At 36.9% G+C, this 20706-nt stretch overlaps 1 protein-coding gene across 3 annotated transcripts in view; it reads left to right on the plus strand.

Annotated features, from left to right (window-relative positions):
* The window catches only part of MADD (MAP-kinase activating death domain), a 71604-nt gene extending 52133 nt beyond the window's left edge, over positions 1-19471 (plus strand). For 2 of the 3 annotated variants that reach the window (XM_010580144.1, XM_010580145.1), the window contains 8 exons: positions 1124-1234; positions 2171-2278; positions 2362-2526; positions 3766-3838; positions 5792-5898; positions 11293-11362; positions 16238-16284; positions 17936-19471. In XM_010580144.1, coding sequence (XP_010578446.1) covers positions 1124-1234; positions 2171-2278; positions 2362-2526; positions 3766-3838; positions 5792-5898; positions 11293-11362; positions 16238-16284; positions 17936-18043 — 789 coding nt within the window. In that variant the 3' untranslated portion in view covers positions 18044-19471. Of the gene's footprint in view, positions 1-1123; positions 1235-2170; positions 2279-2361; positions 2527-3765; positions 3839-5791; positions 5899-11029; positions 11039-11292; positions 11363-16237; positions 16285-17935 lie in introns of all 3 variants that reach the window. The other variant, XM_010580143.1, reaches the window with a different exon arrangement.
* The last annotated feature ends 1235 nt before the right edge of the window (positions 19472-20706 follow it).

The raw sequence follows: 20706 nt of genomic DNA on the forward strand, positions 1-20706 counted from the left end.
GGTCCTCCCCCCCCCCCCCCCCGATAATCAGTTTTGGGATAAAAGGTGGTGGATCTAGAATTTGGTATATATTATTTGTTTATAGGATTTTTTTCAAGCAACTAGAGTGAAGGCTTTAAGAGACTAAAGACTGTACGGAGGTATTTCATCTTAGGGTAGCTTCTAGTAGAAACTGCAAAGTTGGAAGGCCTTCTGTTGCTAGAGAGGCAGATTCTTCTGAGCTATCAAGGGACGCATAATCCTCCAAACCCAACACCTTGGTATTTTAATTTATGTTCTTGTTTTGGGATAGCAGAGTCCAGTAGTTTTTACCTAAAAAATTCTTGAAAATCACAATGCTTTCTTTCAAGTGCAAAGAACTCTTGCCAAAGGAAGGACGCAGGTTGAGTTTGTTTTGTGTGCTCTGTAGCATTAAGGTCATAATCACATTATGATTAAAAAGAATGTCCAATCTAGCTTGAAGTCGGCGCTCAAGCATGAGTGTACTGTCTTGAAGCCTTAAGTGTCAAAGGCTGGCATTCATAATAGCCTTTTGAAATGACACCTGAAGCAGAAATGTTTTGCTTCTGAGCTTCCCTGCAGCTTGTCTTCAGGAGGAACCTGCTGCTGTTTGAGGACTATATGGAAATGTTAGAGCTGTGGCCTAGTGACCAGGAAACAGATAATGAAAGAGTGAGAATTCTGAAAGACATAATGCCTTTGTGTTAATATTTCTTGTGCTGAGGGCTCCACAGTTGACTAAATCAACTTTTTGCAGAGGAAGAGGTGGAGAAGCTAGCCTGGCAGATGAGACTCATCACATGAGTGGCAACATGGAGAACTGAGGCTTTTGATGTCAGTAGTTGGAAATGGGTGGTAGTGGAATTGCTGCTCTTGTGCAAGAGTGGGCAGGAAATCTGTTGTGCACGCTATCACTTGCCCAGTAGCTGGGAAGAGTGGTGTACGAGCAGCTTCTGCTTGTACTGCTGGGCTGAAGAAGCCCTAGCATGACTGAGCTGGAGATCAGTTGTTTTGCTGTCTTAGCAATGAAAACCAAGATATGTTGATTTTGGGAGATGGGAGATAGAAGTTGCCACCTGTGAACAGAGGAGAGTACGTAACTGCCTTTGTATCTGCCTTCCAGGTGAACAAGAATGATATTAGGAAAAAGGTGCGTCGTCTAATGGGAAAATCACATATTGGATTGGTACACAGCCAGCAAATAAATGATATTCTAGACAAACTTGCCAATCTGGTAAGTAAAACAGTGATGAGTGATGTATCTGTTGGAGCTACAGTGGAGGAAAAAAATTATCTGAAAATTCTTCTACAAATGCTCTGCAACACTAATTTAAAAATATTAAAAATAATGAAACTGAATTATTAAATACTGTCTTCACATGTATAGAATAAAGACAGTGATTGTATGACTGTTTATAATATTATGTTATGCAGTTACCAGTTAGAACTGCAATAAAAAGATGTATAAACGTGACACTTCAGTACCACAGTTCTATGCAACCCTAATGTTTTCTTAATATCACTTTTGTGGGTGGGAACCTTCATTTTTACTATGACTGTAACAAGTGTTTAGTTTTCCATCAGTTTCCAGGTCATTATAAGACTTGTAGCAATCAGTTTCTATACAAAACTGTTTCCACTATCAGCTGCCATGCAGAATAAACCTTATGTCCTGTAATGCTCATTAAGAATATAGGCTAACACTGAAGTTAATAAAACTAGCCAGCTTTTAGCACAACCATCACCAGGGTGGATGCAAGTTTAGGCCCTTTTGAAAGCTAATTTTTCAAAGCATTTTTACATTTGGAACTTAGTTTTATGCATAGAAAGGACAGAAGAATATCTTCCAACTGATTGGGAAAAAGCAGACCAGTTTACTGCAATGTTACTGGAACCCAGACACCTCACTATCCCATACTGGGTACGGTACCAGCATGAATGTTGTTGTATGCTATGATAACTCTTACAGTCACACTTGTTGAAACTAAACTTACTAGAGTATCTTGCTTACAGCTTTGTCCAAAATTGCCTCCAATCAGCTGTGTTAAAAATACTTTTTTCTTTCATTTGTTGCAGATGCTTCTAGTGTCACCTGATGGACTGTTTTGCAAAAGATCAGGCGAGATTGGTTTCAAAATTCATTAATAATTGTGTATTTTTTTTTCTCTAGAATGGACGGGAACTCCCTGTGAGACCCAGTGGCAGCCGTCACATCAAGAAGCAGACTTTTGTAGTACATGCGGGGACAGACACAACAGGAGACATATTTTTCATGGAGGTAGAGAAAAGAATAATATTAACGCAAGTAGTAGCATTCAATAGATAATATTAGAAATCTTATTTAATATTTTGTGCGCCCAGGTATGTGATGATTGCATTGTGCTGAGAAGCAACATTGGAACTGTGTATGAACGTTGGTGGTATGAGAAGCTCATCAACATGACTTACTGTCCCAAAACAAAAGTGCTGTGCCTCTGGCGGAGGAATGGTCAGGAGACACAACTGAACAAGTTCTACACAAAGAAGGTACACATTGTGTTTAATACACAGAATACTGAGGGAAAACTGCATAGAACAAACAAATCCTTCATGCGTCATGTTCCATGTTTAATCAAAAAATAGCATTCTCTCTCCAGCACCAGTTACTGAACTGTAATGGCTGTTTAACAGCACTGGTATCTGAAGCTGGTGTTAATGCATTGTCATTTACCTGAAGACAGTTGGTTAGAAGAAGGAAAGCATCAGTATTAATAAATATTGTGTGAGCTTGCAGGTTTATAAAGGTAGTAAAAATACTGTGGTAGATTCGTGGGGAAAAAGCTAAATACAACTATGTCTTAGTAATTGAGTTAATTGTGTCATTTTTAATGACAAACCCAAACTGACAAAATAGATAGAAAATTTTCTCCATGGGCCTGTGTTTGATTTTTATTTCATATATGCCTACATTCTCCACTAATATGAAAGCCCCTTTTTTCTCCTTATGATTAATTGCAAATATAAAGAAATAGCTTAAACCTACTAGGAAAACTCCAGTAACTCCTACATAATGACCAGCAAACAAAAGGTAAAGATTTGTAAATGTAATATATCGAAAGGTTATTATCTTTGAGATATATAAAAGGATTAGACTTCTGCTTCAAAAAATTAATTTTACATAGACTAGGTCATCATAATGCAGGTGTGAATACAAAGGGAAGGAGGACAAAAGCAGTGTGCTACAGAAGTTACTTGGAAAATTAATTGCATGTATCTTGGGCTTCAGATAGAAAATTTTCTTAAATTGTACTCTGAGATTATGGCTTGACTATTATTTGATACTAAAGAAGGGAGTTGGAGGACGATGAAGAGAAGAATATGGCATAAGGAAATTGACATGAATAACAAAAAGATAGATCATATGAGCATGACCAGTAATACTGATTGCTGGAAGCTGAAAGAAAGGGGGAGGATTGTGACATTGTTTTGAGACTTTTTCTACACTAGGAAACTGAGTAAACTTGGTTAGATTGCTCATGAGCATGTGCCAAGCCATGAACTTTTCACTACCTTGTGCTATGAAATGATATGAAATAGTTTCTCTGTCAACTTGAAAAATAAATATAAATACCATCCAGTAATTAGCTGTGGTTGAACTTTTATAGGCTTTTTGTCATTATGCACCACATGAGTCTTGTTCTTTTTGTAGAATCATAGAATCTTGCTGTTCTCTTCCCTTAGTAATTTGGAAAAATAACATCATATTACTCTTCTTTTATATATTAGTGTCGGGAATTATACTACTGTGTAAAAGACAGTATGGAGCGAGCAGCAGCAAGGCAGCAAAGCATTAAACCAGGTACAGGATTTTGCTTGTTGGGAACATTTGTTGTTTAATCTGCAATCAACAAAACTTTTTTATTAATAACTTCTTTGAACATAATCTCCTTTTACTTGGAAATCTTAGGGTAGCTTTGTACATCTGTGCGTATGTAGCAGACTTAGTGTTATCATTAGCTTGCCCCCATATACCTCACTCTAAATAGAAACAAAACCAAAACACTTGCATAAAGAAGAGTTACATGTAAGGAGGACTAGCTGCCAGTAAAATGATAACTAGAAAAGACTATGAAACTTCAGCTTCACTTTCTCTTCATGTTTGGCTAGCTACTCCTTATATTCCTGATTGAGATGTAGAACAATGTTGTCCACTTTGTGTTGAGAATGGAGGCTAATAAATATGCTTGTTCGCATTAGTGAATCTACAGTGATGAATCTGCAGCTTTCTGCAGACTTTCAATGCACAAACCTTTTCTGTATTGGAAAGTCTTGTACTGGTGCAAGTCCAAAGGTGCAGTTAAGCCAATGTCCTTTATTGGTATAACTTCTCCACTGTAGACATTCTTCTTAGTTTTGCATCATCATCTGGGACAGGATAGTATAATTATATTGGTGAAATGTTTCTTGGCAAACACCCCTTTCCTTTTCCTGTTGAGTAAAAAAAAAACCTAGAAAAGTAGATTTGCAGTTTTGGGAGATTGAGTTCTTGGGAAGGCAATTTTCCATTTTTCTTAGTCCCAGAGAGCAGCAGGTGCTGTATGTACCTGGGCAACAAACGTGAAGGTGACTTATTTTATACCTTTGTAAGATGGTTGTTTCTCCCTTGCTGGAGTCTGTTTGCAGGTTCAGGGTAACATCGCTGTGGTTTCGTGTTTTCAAGTTTGATTTTTGTTGCAACTATTTCTTTTTTTTTTTTTTCAAGTGGTTGCTAGGACTCTGGGAGCCATGCTTTGAGGTGCAAGCCTATATTTTAGGTGTGTCTTAATGCCAAATTTAAGGGATCTACATTTTATACTCATAACTGTCATCAGCATGACTGAGAAAATTACTTGTGTTTAAATCTAGCATCCTAAGTGTTCAACCCTCAGCTAGCTGTTGGAGCTTGGAAGAACCACCATTTTCTTCCTCCTACCATTAGTCCAGTTTAATTTGAGGAGGGGGAGGAAGGACTGGACTTCCACTAGAGTAGAGGAGACAAAAGGGTCTTTGAAAGCTATTTTAAGAATTAGTATTAAAGTATTATATAATTATATAGTATTTTATAATATAAAGAATTAAGTATTAAAAATATGTTTGAAAGCCATTCTCCAGAGTTCAGTGGTTCTGCACAATTGATAATTTTAAAAAAATCATTATAAGAAAGCATTTTCTAGCTGAACTGAATGATGCAAAAGAAACTAGATGAAAATGCCTAGACTGTCATCTATTAATGTGCTCTATTAAATTGTCATTGTTGTAACCATGTTGACCTTTTCATTGCTGAAAGCATAAAACAATGCCATACAAAGTCATCAAGCTCACAAATGCAAGCCTAGTTTGTGCTTGCTTATGTGTTTGTACTGAAGACTATGCTGTCTAGTATTATGTGATTGCAGTGTCTTACCATGCAGAAATGAAATGTGACATTTAAAACAAACAAACCCCCAGTATGAACTACAATAAATGCAGACTGAGCCAACACCGATATCTCTTCATGTAACCAGGATGAAATTTATTACGATACTTAAAAATCTAGTGGTTCTCAGAAGGCTGTTACTACTGAGTGGACTCTACTGAAATGCTCCCTACTATTGTTAGTAGTGTCCTCTTGCTAGGCACATCAAATTGAAATTATGTTTTTATTGTTTTATATTTCCCTTCCACGTATCATGACTTGGCTGACTGCTTTCTGTTCATTCTCTCTCTGGATATTTTTGGGTTTTGGTTTTTTTTTTGTTTTTTTTTGTTTGTTTTTTTAATTAACATATCACAGGGCCTGAGTTGGGTGGCGAGTTCCCTGTGCAGGATATGAAAACCGGTGAAGGAGGTCTTCTTCAGGTCACACTGGAAGGAATTAACCTGAAGTTTATGCACAGTCAGGTATGAGGGAAATCTATGAGAAGACTGTGAGCATGAAGCTTTTTGCAGCACGCCTGTGTATGTGTTTCCTCTTCCCAGAGTATCAACAAGGACAAGGGATAGCATGATGGGGATAAAAAAGCTTATGTATATTTACATGCAAACACACACACATGTAAAAATAAACTGAAATTAAATATCCTCAGGAAAAGTATAATCAACTGAAGAGAAACACTGATACAGGTTTCAACTTCTTGTTTCTGGTGTTCTGAATTGTCTAAGCACAAAATAAATGGTAGCCAATATATTAAGGGACAGAAAAAGCAATCAATAGTAATCTAAACTGCCATAATGCATCAGACTGTGAACATATCCTGATGGCATAAGCAGTCAACCTTAAAAGATACAGTGTTTGAATACTGCAGGTACAGAGGGCAATGTTCTGCATCATATTTAATCTGTCTTGTTTTAAAATTTGAGAAATCATCTGTAGAATTTAGTGTGAAAATAAAATGGGAAAGTGGCTCTTGCAGTAATTCACAAAAATGAGAAAAAATTACTGGTTCTTTTTTCCTTCCAAATAGCAGATCCTGTGGGCTTAGAGGAAACACAACTAGAATTGTCATTTCTTCCTTTCTCTGGATGTTTTTTCTGTTGCTTCCTTTAATCCTTGTTTTTTATTTTGCTTTGTGTTTTTTTGTTTTGCATATATTAAATGCATGCTATGCTAGACAGTAGAATCAATTTTTAGGGGAGAGAGAGAGAGTTTGTGTGTGTGAGAGAGAGGGGGAGAGAGAGAGAAAAGCTTCTGTCAGTCCTCTGTGGAGTGTTTTTTCCTTTCCTCCTGACTAGACTTTTTCTCCCCACACAAGCTTTGTTCTTCTTGGAGGATACATCAGTGTAGATCCCACTGGAAGTGCACGTGCATCTCAAACACACATGCTCAGAATCTTTAATACTTCTCCCAAGGTCACAGCAGCACCATGTGTGCCATACATCATCTATGCCAGTATAAGGAGTGGAGAGTGGTGAACCTCCTTCAGTTTTCTTCCTGTCTATTACCAGGGTAGAACCTGGACTACACCTGACCTGCTGTAGTATTTCAAACCTACCCTGTGATGGAACAGCCTACCTAACTTAGTTATAGATTTTAACTTTTCATTGGATATGCCAAAATACAAAGAACTGCAAGAGGAACTCATTGGTAGTACAGAATGAATTTTCATAGTTATTGGAAATGGCGGGCCTAAAGCCTTAGAAAATTAAACCCTGGTCTCGAAGCAACAGTTTGATATCATTATAGATGGACATAATAGAAATTACTTTGTCCTAAGGTAAGAACACAGCATAGGGAATGTTCTATTTACTTCTCCTTTTTCTTCTTCTGCCAGAAGTCAAAAACAATGTTGAGCTCAAACTGCTCATCACTTGAACAGTCTATGGAGATGACTCTATTTAATAAACAAACAGCCAGGCAAATATGCATTTGCAGTGAGAAGAGATATATAAGAAGGTAGCCTCATCCTCATAATCATGGTTTCTTAAGTGCAACAGGCATCTTCACAAGATGAAGACACTCAGTGTTAAGCACATAGTGAGCAGACATGCATCTGTCCAAAAGAAAAACTCCAAATCCCTAGAACATACCCTAGTTCTTAAATTTAAAGCCTTTTTTTTTTCCTGAAAGATTGGAATGACATTCTGAAAGAAACCTTAGGGAAACCTAGTACTGATTTGTTATTATACGATTGTCAGGACCATTACCAGTTGAATTTCGTACCACAGATACTGAGTCCTGTGCTACCACCAGCACTCTTAGAGTACTAGCTTTATCATATCCTTCCTCACAGAGAATGGTGTTCTAATTTGTTGTCTCTGATGAAAATTACTACATCCTTTCTGGAAGACAGTCTGTGCAGGTCAGACCCAGGAAGTATGTTGGCTGTCTCCCCCAGCCGAAAGATTATTCCTCCTCTTCATCCCCTTTCCAATGAGGCTGTAGCCAGATGAGCTTCCATTACTTAAGATGGATATTGAAACAAGTACAGTTCTGGAAAATACACTTAATTTATTCAGTATGTTTAATTCCTGGCTTTTTAGATTTACATTGCCAGCTGGCAAGGGCATTCAGTACCATTTAGTGGACCTAAGACATATCCTTGTTTTCCTTCTCAAAACAAAGTGTCTAGACAGATATCAAAAGTCTGCCATTTGAGGGTCTGTATGGAATGGACTACTGTAGCAGTTATGTAAAGAACTCCTACAAGTTGCACCATGCAAAAAAAGAAAAAATCCCCTCCAATTTCATAATCTGTGGAGCTAAAGAATGTTTGCATTCTTATTCTAACACTCATCAACCAGTCTGCTTTCTTAATAAAAGGTCTGCTATTCTAGAGGAATTGTTCTTTCCAATTTTCATTTAAATTATATGAATTGCTCCCTAAGGCAGCTGATTTCAGAATATGTATAAGAGCATGATCAAAACCAGGATTGTACAGCCATTTTTCTGTGTTTGAAAATGCCTTTTTCCATTTCTGTTGAGTTTGGATGGGGATACTGACCAACAAATGCCTACAGGACCTCGTCAGGCACAGCTTTCTCTTCATCTTCCTCTCCTTACTCCATATAGAGGTCCTGGGTTTGGCCCTTTCCAAGTACTCTTTTCAGCAAAGCAATTTACTAAAAGAAGGAATTTCTATTGCTCTGTTTGGTTGGATATCAAAGAAATAATTCATTTAGAACATAGGAAGATGGCTTTCTACTTTAAAAAAAAAAAAAGATAAACGGAGTCTATTCTGTCCTACCTGAGAAGACAATATACTGCTTCAGTGTTAGAATGGTGCTTGCTTTCATAAAACTGTTTTTGAAGGCTCTTGATTTGCAGCGTGTATACTTTCTTAGTGCCTTCTGAATTCCTCAGGAAATGTCTTAGATGCATGGTGGGCCAACCCATTATTGACATGTAGTAGTTGTCTGTAGTGTTCACAAATTCTCCCACCATGCCAGCAGCACACATAAGTTTAAGAAGAAAAAATCTTCAAGTCTATCTGTGCCTAGCAGGTCAGAGGAGGTCCTTTGGAATAGGGAGGAATCAAGTGTACCTGTGGCATTGGCAGATTATTCTGAGTTTACATCTACAAATTACATTATAATATTGGGACTCAGTAACTCTGTCCCTGTTATGAATTCATCTGTGTCAAAAATAGATGGAAGTTTAATAAAATGCAGCAGGCACATGCCCATCTACAGTAGGATCCACACTGAATGCTCTGTCTTGAAGAACCACAGTTTCCCTAGGGTAAGTAACTGTTATTTCCTTTATGCTTGTTTTCTGATTGAGTGAGAGGAGAGCATCTGTGTCCCTTAAACAATATAGCAAGAAATTGCCCATCAACTCCTATGTCTTCTGAAAATGGATAACTTACTGTAATTGTGCCAAACTCAGTAAATTCTCATCTTGCTCATAACTCTTGTGGAAATGCAGCTCTCCTCAACATTATACTCAGATCATAGCACCTGGGGCAGTCAAATCTTTTAGGCAGCTTTACTGTTACCAGATAACCAATGTTTTGCCCGAGCCTTGCTGTTGAGTTTCTGAATTTTGTACTTTAGACTACTGGCAAAAACTTTTCACAGAAAATATTACAGAAAAAGGCAACCAAGTGCAATAAAGAAAGTGTTCTCTTATTGACTTGTTTACTCTGTAACTATTCCTCAAAAAATAAAACATTTTTGACCAACTAAACTGATAAAGAACGTGGGTGAAAACAGGCAAACAAAAAAGATGGGATTAAGTCTCCTTTCTCTTGAGTGCTTGAATGTATGCAGAAAGCAAGCTTCAGATTTTCTGATTAAGTAAGTGGAAGTTTAGTTTTTTATATTGAGCAAAAAATATCTGTGTCTGTTAGTTCTCTGCTAATAAAAATGATAATAAAACACCTTTCACTTGAAAATCAAGCTGATTTCTCTCAGATGTATGGTGCATTTACTGATCTCTCTTGATACAGATAAACCTGTTTCTTAAAAAAAACCCACAATTTCTGATGTTGACTTCCTTTGCTTTTCTTGGGTAGCATATCATCTATGATTACATGGGTGTTGCTATTATTGGATTCAAGAGGGTTGCAGGTTTTCATTTCCCTGCTTTCCAAGACAATGAAGTTTCTCTAGTAACATTTTTAAACAGGATCCTGAGATTGGTGTCATAAGTGTATAGGCACTGAAAGTATCAATCCAGACTACTGTAATATAGTCTTGCAAGGGTCTCTCTGAGGTATTGGGCATAGACTTACTCTGAATGGTAGGGCAATGTAGCTCTTAAGTGTTTCTCTTGCCTTGAAAAAGCAAGTATATTAGAAACTGGAATACGAAATTGATTCCTTATAGCATTTTCTTACAGCTTCTTTTATGTCTGTGTACTGATTGACCCTTTAGGAGATGTGCATATAAGAAGGGACTGTTTTGTATCTTGAAATCGACTGGATATTGAACAAACTCATTACGCTCAGAGAACTTGTTTATTCGTGCACTCTTGGCATCTAGATTCTGGACTGAAAAACCTTGTCGTGTAGTTCAACTGTTTTGTCTTTTGGGGTTTACATATGTAAAATTAAAGTTTAAAGCAGGTTTGTTTTCTAAGTGACTGCTCAGCTGGTAGCAGCCATATGTGAAGTGAGCAAACAATAGAGAAGGATCCAAACTCCCATCCTGCTTAAAGCAGAAAACTGGTACTGACTGTTAAAGGAGACAGTTCCAAGAGTAAGTATGCAGGTTATGTATCACAAACTGTAGTAATAAACTGCAAGGCTGTGAGGGAGAAGGAAGATCAGTGGTTCCTCATTGGATTAAATTCAACTACTGAATAGGTTAGGAGGATCAGTGTCAGGGTGGGAAGTATAGTGCCCCTTACCTGCCCTCTGTGCTGGAGGAGGATGCATGGAGGGGCAGAAACTAACTGGGATGGATCAGAGGCTACAAATCGTGCCAAATTTGGGAGCCAGCTTTTTTTCTCGTCCCCCTCTTCTGTTGTATTTCAGGTGTGTTGGTATTCTTTTTGCAATAACTCATTTGAGTGCCTGAAGGGGTAGCAATGTTGGATATGTCAGAGTTACTAACTCCTTCGTTTCTCTTCCATGCTTTCTCCTCCTGCAAGGAGCGGAAGGTACTTCATCTTCTGCTGTCTTCGCTTCTTAGCACTTTTAAGTTATTTGTTGATTTCTAGCATTGTGGCAAGTTTGTCTTTTGAATATTTATTTCACCCTTTATTTTTATATTAAACTGTAAATGAACTGGTAGTGTATGCTATATTACTTCAGGTTGTATCTGCTGTGATGATGTTTTTGTTTAATTTTGGTTTTTACTTTAAAAAAAACAAACCTGACTAATTTTATGTTACTTTTCCTCCTGTTTTTGTAGGTTTTCATAGAGCTGAATCACATTAAAAAGTGCAATACTGTGCGAGGAGTCTTTGTCCTGGAGGAATTTGGTAATTACATTATTTTGATATTAGGTCTGTACTCACATGGCAGTAACTCAAATTTCCAGTCCTCAGATTCAGAGTTGCACTGCAGCTTCAGAGATGGGAGAGAAATGTAGACTGCACATGAGATGTTGCCTGAGAGATGGGTGACTTAACATAAAAATTTACACATTGATTTTTATCATAGTAAGATTTGTGGCCTAGGTGTTTTTTGTTAATAGACAGAGATGATGTTCTGAGTCTTCTGAAGCAAACAAAACAACAGTTAAACTTGGATGTGTGTAGGAATTTTATTTGGTATGTTCCTCCTTCTTCTGAGAAACCACATTTTTAAGCAGGGCTTATAGCTGATCTTTCTCAACACATTACAGTTTCATTACAAAGAATTACTGTTACTTGCAAAGTTTCCTCTTTGCTGTATGTGGAATTTCATTTTTGTTGTATGGAGCAGGAGATGTTTTGTCAGGTTGCACTTTATCCTGTGGTTTTTGTTTCAGAGCATGACTGGTAAAGAGTGGAAAAGTAAAGGTTAAGGAGAATACAGAATTTGTGCTATTTTGGTCAGTTATTGCTATTACATATAATCTGCCTACAGTCTAGTTTGGGGAAAATTCTGGGTTACTATTCAGTGTTAGTGTCAGTCACACTATACTTAACTAGTGTCTGAAAAAAGAGTGACTTCAGATGCAGGTCTCCAGAAAATTGATCAACATACTTCTCTTGAAGTAGTGCCCAAACCCGTATTGGTTTATTCTTCCACCCATCTGTGAGACGTTTGTCTAGGTCTTAAGTGTATGTATGAAACATTTAAAAAAAAAAAGATAAAATTTACAACGTTCTTTCCATAGTAGATCAGCATCCATACTTTGGCTGTTAATCAAAATCAGCAGCTCCCTTTACCAAGACTCTCATTGTTCTTTGGTGCTGTTAATAGAATGTGCTGGCTGAGGGATTCTCTCTTAATATGAGATTGCTGAAATTAATGTATTTGTCCATAATAACGTGTTGTCTTTTTTCGGTGATTCAAAGTTATAAGGTATTCGGATGATAAAGCCTTTCTGACTATTACAGTTTGCTTGTTGTTTGCCATAAATTAATCTCCCAGAAGTTTGGGATATGAATTTGTGAACAATTTTTTCCCATTTTCTGAAAATGTTGTTCATGGTTCAGATGATCGGATCAGTGTATTTAAACCCTAAAAAATTTCTAATAGTTTAGATGTTCAGAAGTTGTCTGCGCTTTATGGTTGCATATTCCTTTGATACCATGTTTTCACCCTGACGGGCATGATTCATTTTACTACTTCCAGAAATTGCTTAAGGCTGTAAAAGATTATTGACGAGTTTTATAAAGATGAGAGTTCAGAAGCCATAAAATTAGCTTAAAGAATGGCTTCAGCTTCTGAAATTAACTTAAAAGAAATTACTTGGATCAGAAATGAATTTTGGATCATTTTTTTGAGAGGTTTCAACTCGAAGTATTTCTTTTAATAGTTTGTTTATATTGCACAAGAAGAAAGACAGTGTTTGACTTAGTTATTTCCAGTCAACTTCTATTGATGACTCTGTAATACAGCATTTAGCCCCTAAATAAGGACTGTAATAACTGGAAGAAAAAGAACTTATTTTTTTACAGAGAATTTTGTAATCAAGGGCCTACTGCAAAAGCTAGAATTGTGATATGGAACTTATGAAAGGGTAATTTTAAGAAGTAATTAAAAATAAACTGGGACTTGGACACTACAAGCAAAAACTGAGAAATTAAACCAATTAAATTAAAAACACCCTCCTCCCAAAATAGAGGTCACAGACAAGAACCAATTTAGGTGTACCAAGTGAGATTTACAAGTTGCCCATCCAGCTAATAAAGAAGAAGAAGAATGGAAGAATGATGTTGCAGGGGAGCTAACCTTTTCTTCTTGTGCAGAGATGAGACTACCTCAGAGCTGCTTTTTTAATTGTTATAAAGATGAGAAGATACGCCAATCTGTCCTGTTCAAGAGAGATTAACATGTTAATTTGTTAATAGTATACTAACAGCATTCAGCAAAAACTTGCATGGGCTCCTTAAGAATGAAGTTATTTAGCTGTGTTAAACATTGTGAACCTTGTAATCAGATTCATTATAGTAGGAGTATACTGAAGTACTATCTCCGCTTAGAAAGGTAGAGAGTGGTAAGCATGCGTACTCCAGCGTGATGGGAAATAGTTCAATGCAAGATTTGTTTATTTGATTTTGCCAAGCATGGGCACTCCAAGTTTAGTGATATTGCAACAGGAAATTAAAGGTCTGTTTGTGTTAACGCTGGGTTTAGATGGCAGCATGAAAGTTGGAATTGTGATTTCAAAGCAGGATGCAAGCAGAAGTTCAGGAATTGTTGCCCACAAATGGAAGTGGAGATTTAAGTAAGTGAGGAAATGTAAGGCTCTTCCCTCTGGAATTTGAGTTACTGCTGCGTACTTGTGCTTTACTTTTCTTGTGGCCCCTTCGCCGCTGCTATGAAAACCTTCATTCTCCAGCAGGTAAAGTGATGTCCCCTAAACTCCTGCTATGCTAGCGCCATATTTTCATTCACAGGACCAAAGGCTGCAGGATGGTGCTTAATAATTTACTCCCTTCATCCACTTAGTTCAACAGCATCAGGAATAACTTTTAATGTTAGAAGAAAAGTGCTTCTGCTAATCTCTTAATTTGAGGCTCGGGTCTCTCTTTCTTTTTTTCTTTTTTCCTTCTTTTTTCTTTGTATTCTGCAGAGGTAGTGCTTTGACTTCTCTGACTGTAAATCCAATCCCACTCTTTTTACTTTTCCTAACTCAGTCCTCTCGGGAGAATTTTCCCCATTGGAAGGACTGTGAAGGAGTACTTTACTTAAAGACAAGGCAACTTACTGTGAAGTGGGGAGACAGTACCTTGCCTAGGTGCTCTCCTGTTCCCTCTCTTCATATTCTCAATGATGATACAGGTCTTTGCGGCTTCCCTTCTCTCCTTCCCTTGTGGCACAAGGTTCTTACAGCTTTTCCTTCCTGCTTTTTGAAGAGTATATGAACAGTTGTATGTCATCCAGTGGGCAGTGAGACTTACACTGCTGTAAAAGTCCTACCCTATTTGGCTGTGCACCAGCCTCACTCCCACCTTTATCCCCTGGTGACATGGAGTTAATTTGGAACATCTGGTGCCAACGGGTAAGGTAGCTTGGATGTGCACCTCCTTATCTCCCCAACTCTAGTCACTGGTATCACTGGGGCAGTGCAGCCTGGGTGTGCACTTCCCCTGTTTCTCAGTCCTTAATATAACTGCCAACTCCAGGAAAAGAGAATTGAAAAACTAAACAAAAATATTATGTTAGTTTTTACAATTGTATTCTGTACTTTTCACTAGATTTTTTTCCAAGAATGACAATACCATGACATATGAGAACTAGTAGGCACTGGTTTATATTTAGAGTACTTTCTCAAACCCAGTCTGCACTGCCTACTTTTGGCCCCTTAGAGTGTGATCCGTCTCCCTCTCCAGCGTTTAGCTGTGTCATACCATAGTTGAAAAGATGACATCTGCATGGATAGGTTTTGTTGTGGACTTTTCCTAGTTAATTCATACTGAACTCATCTGCTTCTGTTTCTTTTCTTGTCACTAGTAGTATGTGTAATAAAACATTTACCCTTCCTCTGTGAACCTGGTATGATTTGGTTTTGCATAATTTCTGTATTGCTTCTTCTAAATTTTTTTGTTGTGACACAGAAATTCCATGGCAAATTTCAGCTATTCTGGAAAGAGAAGTATTCAAAGTTGGTCTTGATATTCCACTGATCTTAACATTTTAAATTTTCCATCTGTATGTTCTTAGTGTGGTCTTTGTTCTCTCCTGGTGATTTCCCATGGTATCTGTTCACAACAATATTTGTAGACCAAGTGTGGGTCAAAGGCACCAGTTCAGATGCAATGCACACTTGCTTTTTTATGCATTCCACAATGAGAACAAAAGGCAAATTTTCTTTAGCTATACTATGCCTGTTTCCTTTCTGTTAGTTTGAGGCAGTGCAAGGGAGCAAGATGACATTTTCTGGATAATAGATTTTTTTTTTCACCAGTCCCCTAATCTTTGTTATATATAAATTCTTCTAGAAATCGACAAGCCTGGTATGTTAAGAACACGTGTAACTGAAATCAGTATTTTATGTTAAGGCAACTTGTTCAAAAGCAATGAACGTTTTCAGTATGTCAAGTAAATACCATCACACACATCCTAGACAGGAGAAATAATGTCTTGAGAAACTTGAAATAGAGCTGGGAAACAGTCTTCCAGTTTAGAAAATTTTCTTCCTCAGCTCCTTTTTTTTTTTTTTTTTTTTTCTTCTGGATTTCACTAACTTACTACAGAGTCTCCAACAGTTCTTTTGAGATGTGTTATTCAGCAGAGAAGGATTCAAACATCTAAAGGCTAAAATCTTTGGGAATCGCATACTGACAAATTCCTATGGAATTGCTGGTTTATGTTTTATTGTAGTAGACATTAGGCATATTTTGTCATTAAGCGTATTTTGTTATTAAATTTGCTGTCTAGCAGGAATAAGTAGTATGAGAAAAGCCAGAGTCTCTAAGAACCATCAAATACCTACTATTGTTTTCCAAACAGAGGCAGCGAAATATTTTTGCCAACCTGAATAATTTATTATGACATTACCAGTATCTTCAAGGACATACGTAATGTAAATGAAGAGAAGGAAGAGTATCTAGAAGTGAGGGATAGTGAGGTGCCCTGTACCTGCACCTGCTGTCTGTGTGCATCCCTTCCCTTTCCTATGGGAACATTGTGCTATTTCTTTCCCCTTTTCCTCTCGTTTTTTGAACTTTTTGTTTTGTCTCTTGCCCGTCCGGTTTTAGTTCCTGAAACTAAAGAAGTGGTGAGCCACAAGTACAAGACGCCAATGGTGAGTCAACTGTGATGCCTTCTGGTAGTTCTTTAAAGGATATATCTTTTCATTGTCATGTGGTGAAAAGAATTATATTGAGATTGCAGGATTTGCAATATAATACTGCAGTGGAACACCAGCTGCTCTTTTATGATAGTTTTCCTTAAGGGAAGACAACAAACTTGGTGATTGTTGTTTCTATGCAACTAGAGAAACTCACAGGTAGTGCAGAAAGCTTGGTCTCTTTAGTTAAGATAGATAAAGATGTAAGGTAGCTGGTTTGGCATGAACTTCAGGACAATAAGAGCTAGTGGAACTGTTAAATTTAAGACAGTGCAGAACACAATCCTTAATCCACAGAACAGATGGAAAGGGAAACTAGTTCCTGGGCATAAAATGATTGCTAACTGAATATATGAAAAATTCCCATTTCCTCATAAAAATGAGCATTGAAGATGCAAGAGAACAGTGTAAGTATCAATTCAGGCCATGTAGGTCAGTTATTGCTGTGGTTTAGTGTTCAGTTTTTATAACATTTTTTGAACACCAGCAGTTAGTTGATAATGATACTTAGCACTTTTACACATAATAGTTCCAACGATCAGGCTTATATGCACTTATGAGGATGAAATAGAAGCCAATGATTGTCATCAGAACTGAAATTTCCTCAGTTATTTTATGTCTGAAGTGCAGTGTGTACATTTGGTGATTGCATGGAAACTCACAGTCCTTCAAGAGGTGAGAGAGAAAAATTACTTGAAGAAGCTAGAAATATTTTAGAAACAAAATGCTTAGAATATTTATAATTTAAGAAGCAGACAGCTGTATCTTTTAATAAGAAAAGCCAGTTTAATGAAAATTAATTGTAGTTTACACAAGTGTTTTAGCTTGTGCTATAATACAACAAAACATGTTGTTATGCTTATTACCTCTACAAAGATTATAAATGTCAATTTACAGGACAAGAACCTTTAAGATCACCAGAATAGCCAATATTAGAACTAGGACATAAACTAAGTAGAAGTCTTACCTTCACTGAATTGTGCTGCCAGTCGCATGCGAAAAGAGGATTTGCTGTTAAATAATAGCACACTTAAGTTAAAAGCAGTAATTCTAAATCTTCCTAATGTTATGTGAAACCCTCTGCTTTAAGGTGACATAATTGCTTGGTATTCTTCATATGAAATATGCAAAGTTGGGTTGTGGGGGGTTTTAATTAAAAAAAAGGAAGAAAGAGAAAAAAAAGCTTGTATTATTAATGGATTCACTAGCGTTGGTTAAAAATTACAAGGATTACCAGTCCTTGTACCTTTAAGCATAAAAAGACAGTTGTGAATAAGGAAGAATCCCACCATATCATGAGTCAAGGTACAGTATTGGATGTTTAGTTTTAGCTGCCTTAGTTAGCACTTTCAACCCGTCCCAGAACACTTCTCGTAACTTCATACAACAGACCAAAAGCAAATATATTTGTTATATTTGTTACAAGGCTTTTCTTCTTTATCCATCTCAGTTAGAAGGTAGTATGGGACACTTTCTCCTGATTTTGTCTGTCACCAGAGTAGTTGTCCCATGAAGGAAGACATGCAGCAAAATACAAAATGTGCAGTGGATTTTGTAAAACACTAGGGCATCTGTATTTCATTATCTCCTTTTCTAAATTTTGTAGGCTCATGAGATCTGCTACTCCGTGCTGTGTCTCTTCTCTTATGTGGCTGCCATTCGTGGAAAAGAGGCAGAAAACAAAAGCAAACCACCTCGACCAGTTTCCAGTTGATCACAATATTGGGAAATACCTACCCTTTGGCACGTTAACATGCAGTACTCCGATTTTTACTGCAGTTACTGGAGCTCACTTTACTGTATTCTATGAGAACTTGATTATTTATGTATGACCCTGCAAGTCTTTCCCCATAGAAAAACCTAAGACTTCACTGCTCAGTCTCTTTCTGAATCCATCCTTAATGGAGTTTTGATGTGAGCTGTTAAGCAGACAGTTCTGAGCATCAGCATCGAGCTGTGAGTGACCTACTCCGGCCATTCCTTTGGAATTCCATTTTTCTTAAGATGACTAACAGCTTGAGTTGGGTTTTTTTTTTGTTTCTAGTGGTACTTGTTACAGATGAATCACTTTACAACTGCAGGCTTCTGCTTTCAGATTCTCTGGTATGTGCACAGTGGAAGCAGTCTGGTCCTGCATGTTGTTTAAATGTTGTGTTTTTATTGTTTTCCTTCTGTGTTGTTCATTTTTACCCATGAAAGTGGAGTTCTTGTCACATAGTTCTTCAGACCCTTTTGGTAGAGATGAACAATTTAGCTACCATAGTCTTAAAATGTTATGTGACAATTGAAGTTTGGCTATTAAATTGGTCCATCTGTGGAGAAGACTGCTTCTCAAGTGGGAAAAGAAGTGGCGAGAGAAACTTTGAAGGCAGTATATTGTGAAAAACCCTGACACCTCATGGATTGTTTGGATTTTCAAATGGGAGTTTAGATTAACATTTGTAGATATCCCAGCAGTAGAGTTAACAGATGCATATAAGCACTACATAAAGCAGTTAATCACAGGGATTAGAAAATGAATAAGGAAATTTAAAACTTGGAAACGTTATTGGCAGAAGCACCCAGCAGACCCATGTCTTTTTGGGCTTGTAACTATACACAAGATATTTCTATAGCAATCCGCAGAACACGTTCAGAAGCCCAAAGGATTATGCTGTCTCCAAATTTTTTAAGCCATTGCTTTTTTTCAATCTGTACCTGTATATCAAGGAATCTTGCAAATACGGTGTTAATGGATAATGAAACTCACACAGTTAAAACTATTCATCACATTCCTTATTTTTAAGTAGGCCGATTATGAATGTTTTTTGCATCCTGTTTTTGTTCTTGAACTGTACTGTGCTTGTCCGGAAAGCTCTTAGGATGCTGGAAGGAGAGACTGTCTAGAGAAAATAATGTTACATATAAAATACCTGGAAAAAAATGCTCTGATGCAAACTGATGTATTGTATGTTTTGACATAGAATTCTGAGTAAATGCACCCATAAATAACCCTGTTTTGGCTTGGTCAGGGTATCTACCATTTTGAATGGAATACACTAGTAATGGGTGAGGAAATGATGTAAATATTATAGTACCACATCTATTTATAGAAACTGTACAGCTGTCTGAATGTGAAAATAAAATGTCATTCAACCAGCAACTGGTTTTCATCCTCCTGTGCTTTTCTATTGATGCAACTTATTCTGAAATTAATATAACTATATATAAAATACATCATACACATATCTGAAATAATGAAAAAGAGAAGACTATAAATGGAAAACCTACATTTCTTTCCACATAAGCAGTTGAAAGTAATTTGGGTTTTTTTTTTTTTACTTCTATCATAACATCCATGTAATTTGCCTTTTAAAAAAAAAGTCTGAAAAACATGAATAGGGAAAACAGATGCATCTAAAATATTGAAAATTTTTTTTTTGTACACATGCAAATAGAAGCAACATGTAAAGGATTTTTCATCCTTTCCTAATATAAAAGCAAAACTGAAATTGGCAAACCCTGAAATTAGCCTGTTTTATATTTAATTTATTTTCTTTCATCTTCTGAGACTGTAAATTTTCTTATAGCAGTATCTGAATTTTTAGCAATTACAGTATTCTTGATACTACTATATTACAAGTATAGTTAAGACTGACATCACTTTGGTCTACAATAGATGTTCCATTTACTGCAATACTGGGTCCCACTTAAGTAGACAATTTTAATTTTTAAACTGTAATTATGTTAGCAGGCCTATTAACATATTCAGACCACTAACTTAAAATTATAAGGGGAAGATCAGAGTTTAAAATAATTAAATGCACATGCACAGTATCATTTAATATATACAGCTCCTTTTTTTTCCCTGTAGAAGCTGTATTTTTGCAAGTGTATCTTGCTGTGACTTAAAATCATAATATTACATAAACTGCTGTATGCTCTAGACTGCTGAGAAACTTCAGTCTGGAATAAGACTTTCAAAAGTCCAATAATAAAAATGGCCCTCTGTCCCCTTTGACATAATTTTTTTTAAACAACAGGTGTGGCTGAATAGTTATAGCGCTTGCTGTTCAGTGGCAAGGAAGAATCTGTAACAACCTCAGCGAGTGGACTGACACTGGGCTTCTGTTCTTTAGGTGAGAGCAACTGACTTGGCTTCAAAATTGAAGAAATTTTTGAAATGTACAAAATCTTTCTTTTACTTGATGAAGGTGACTTGGCAGGTGTTCTCCTAACTGTTGGAATGTAGCATATTCATCTGAGACAAAGGCATGCCGTGTAGCGTTTCCACTACACAATGCTGTTTTCTGGATACCAAATGCAGGTCAGACTTAAAATTGGTATGAATGCATAAGTCATTTGGAATGCAGTTTTCCGTCCTTTCCACCTTCACTT

This window comes from Haliaeetus leucocephalus, unplaced genomic scaffold (genome assembly GCF_000737465.1).
Source record: "Haliaeetus leucocephalus isolate CR32 unplaced genomic scaffold, Haliaeetus_leucocephalus-4.0 Scaffold696, whole genome shotgun sequence".
Lineage (NCBI taxonomy): Eukaryota > Metazoa > Chordata > Aves > Accipitriformes > Accipitridae > Haliaeetus > Haliaeetus leucocephalus.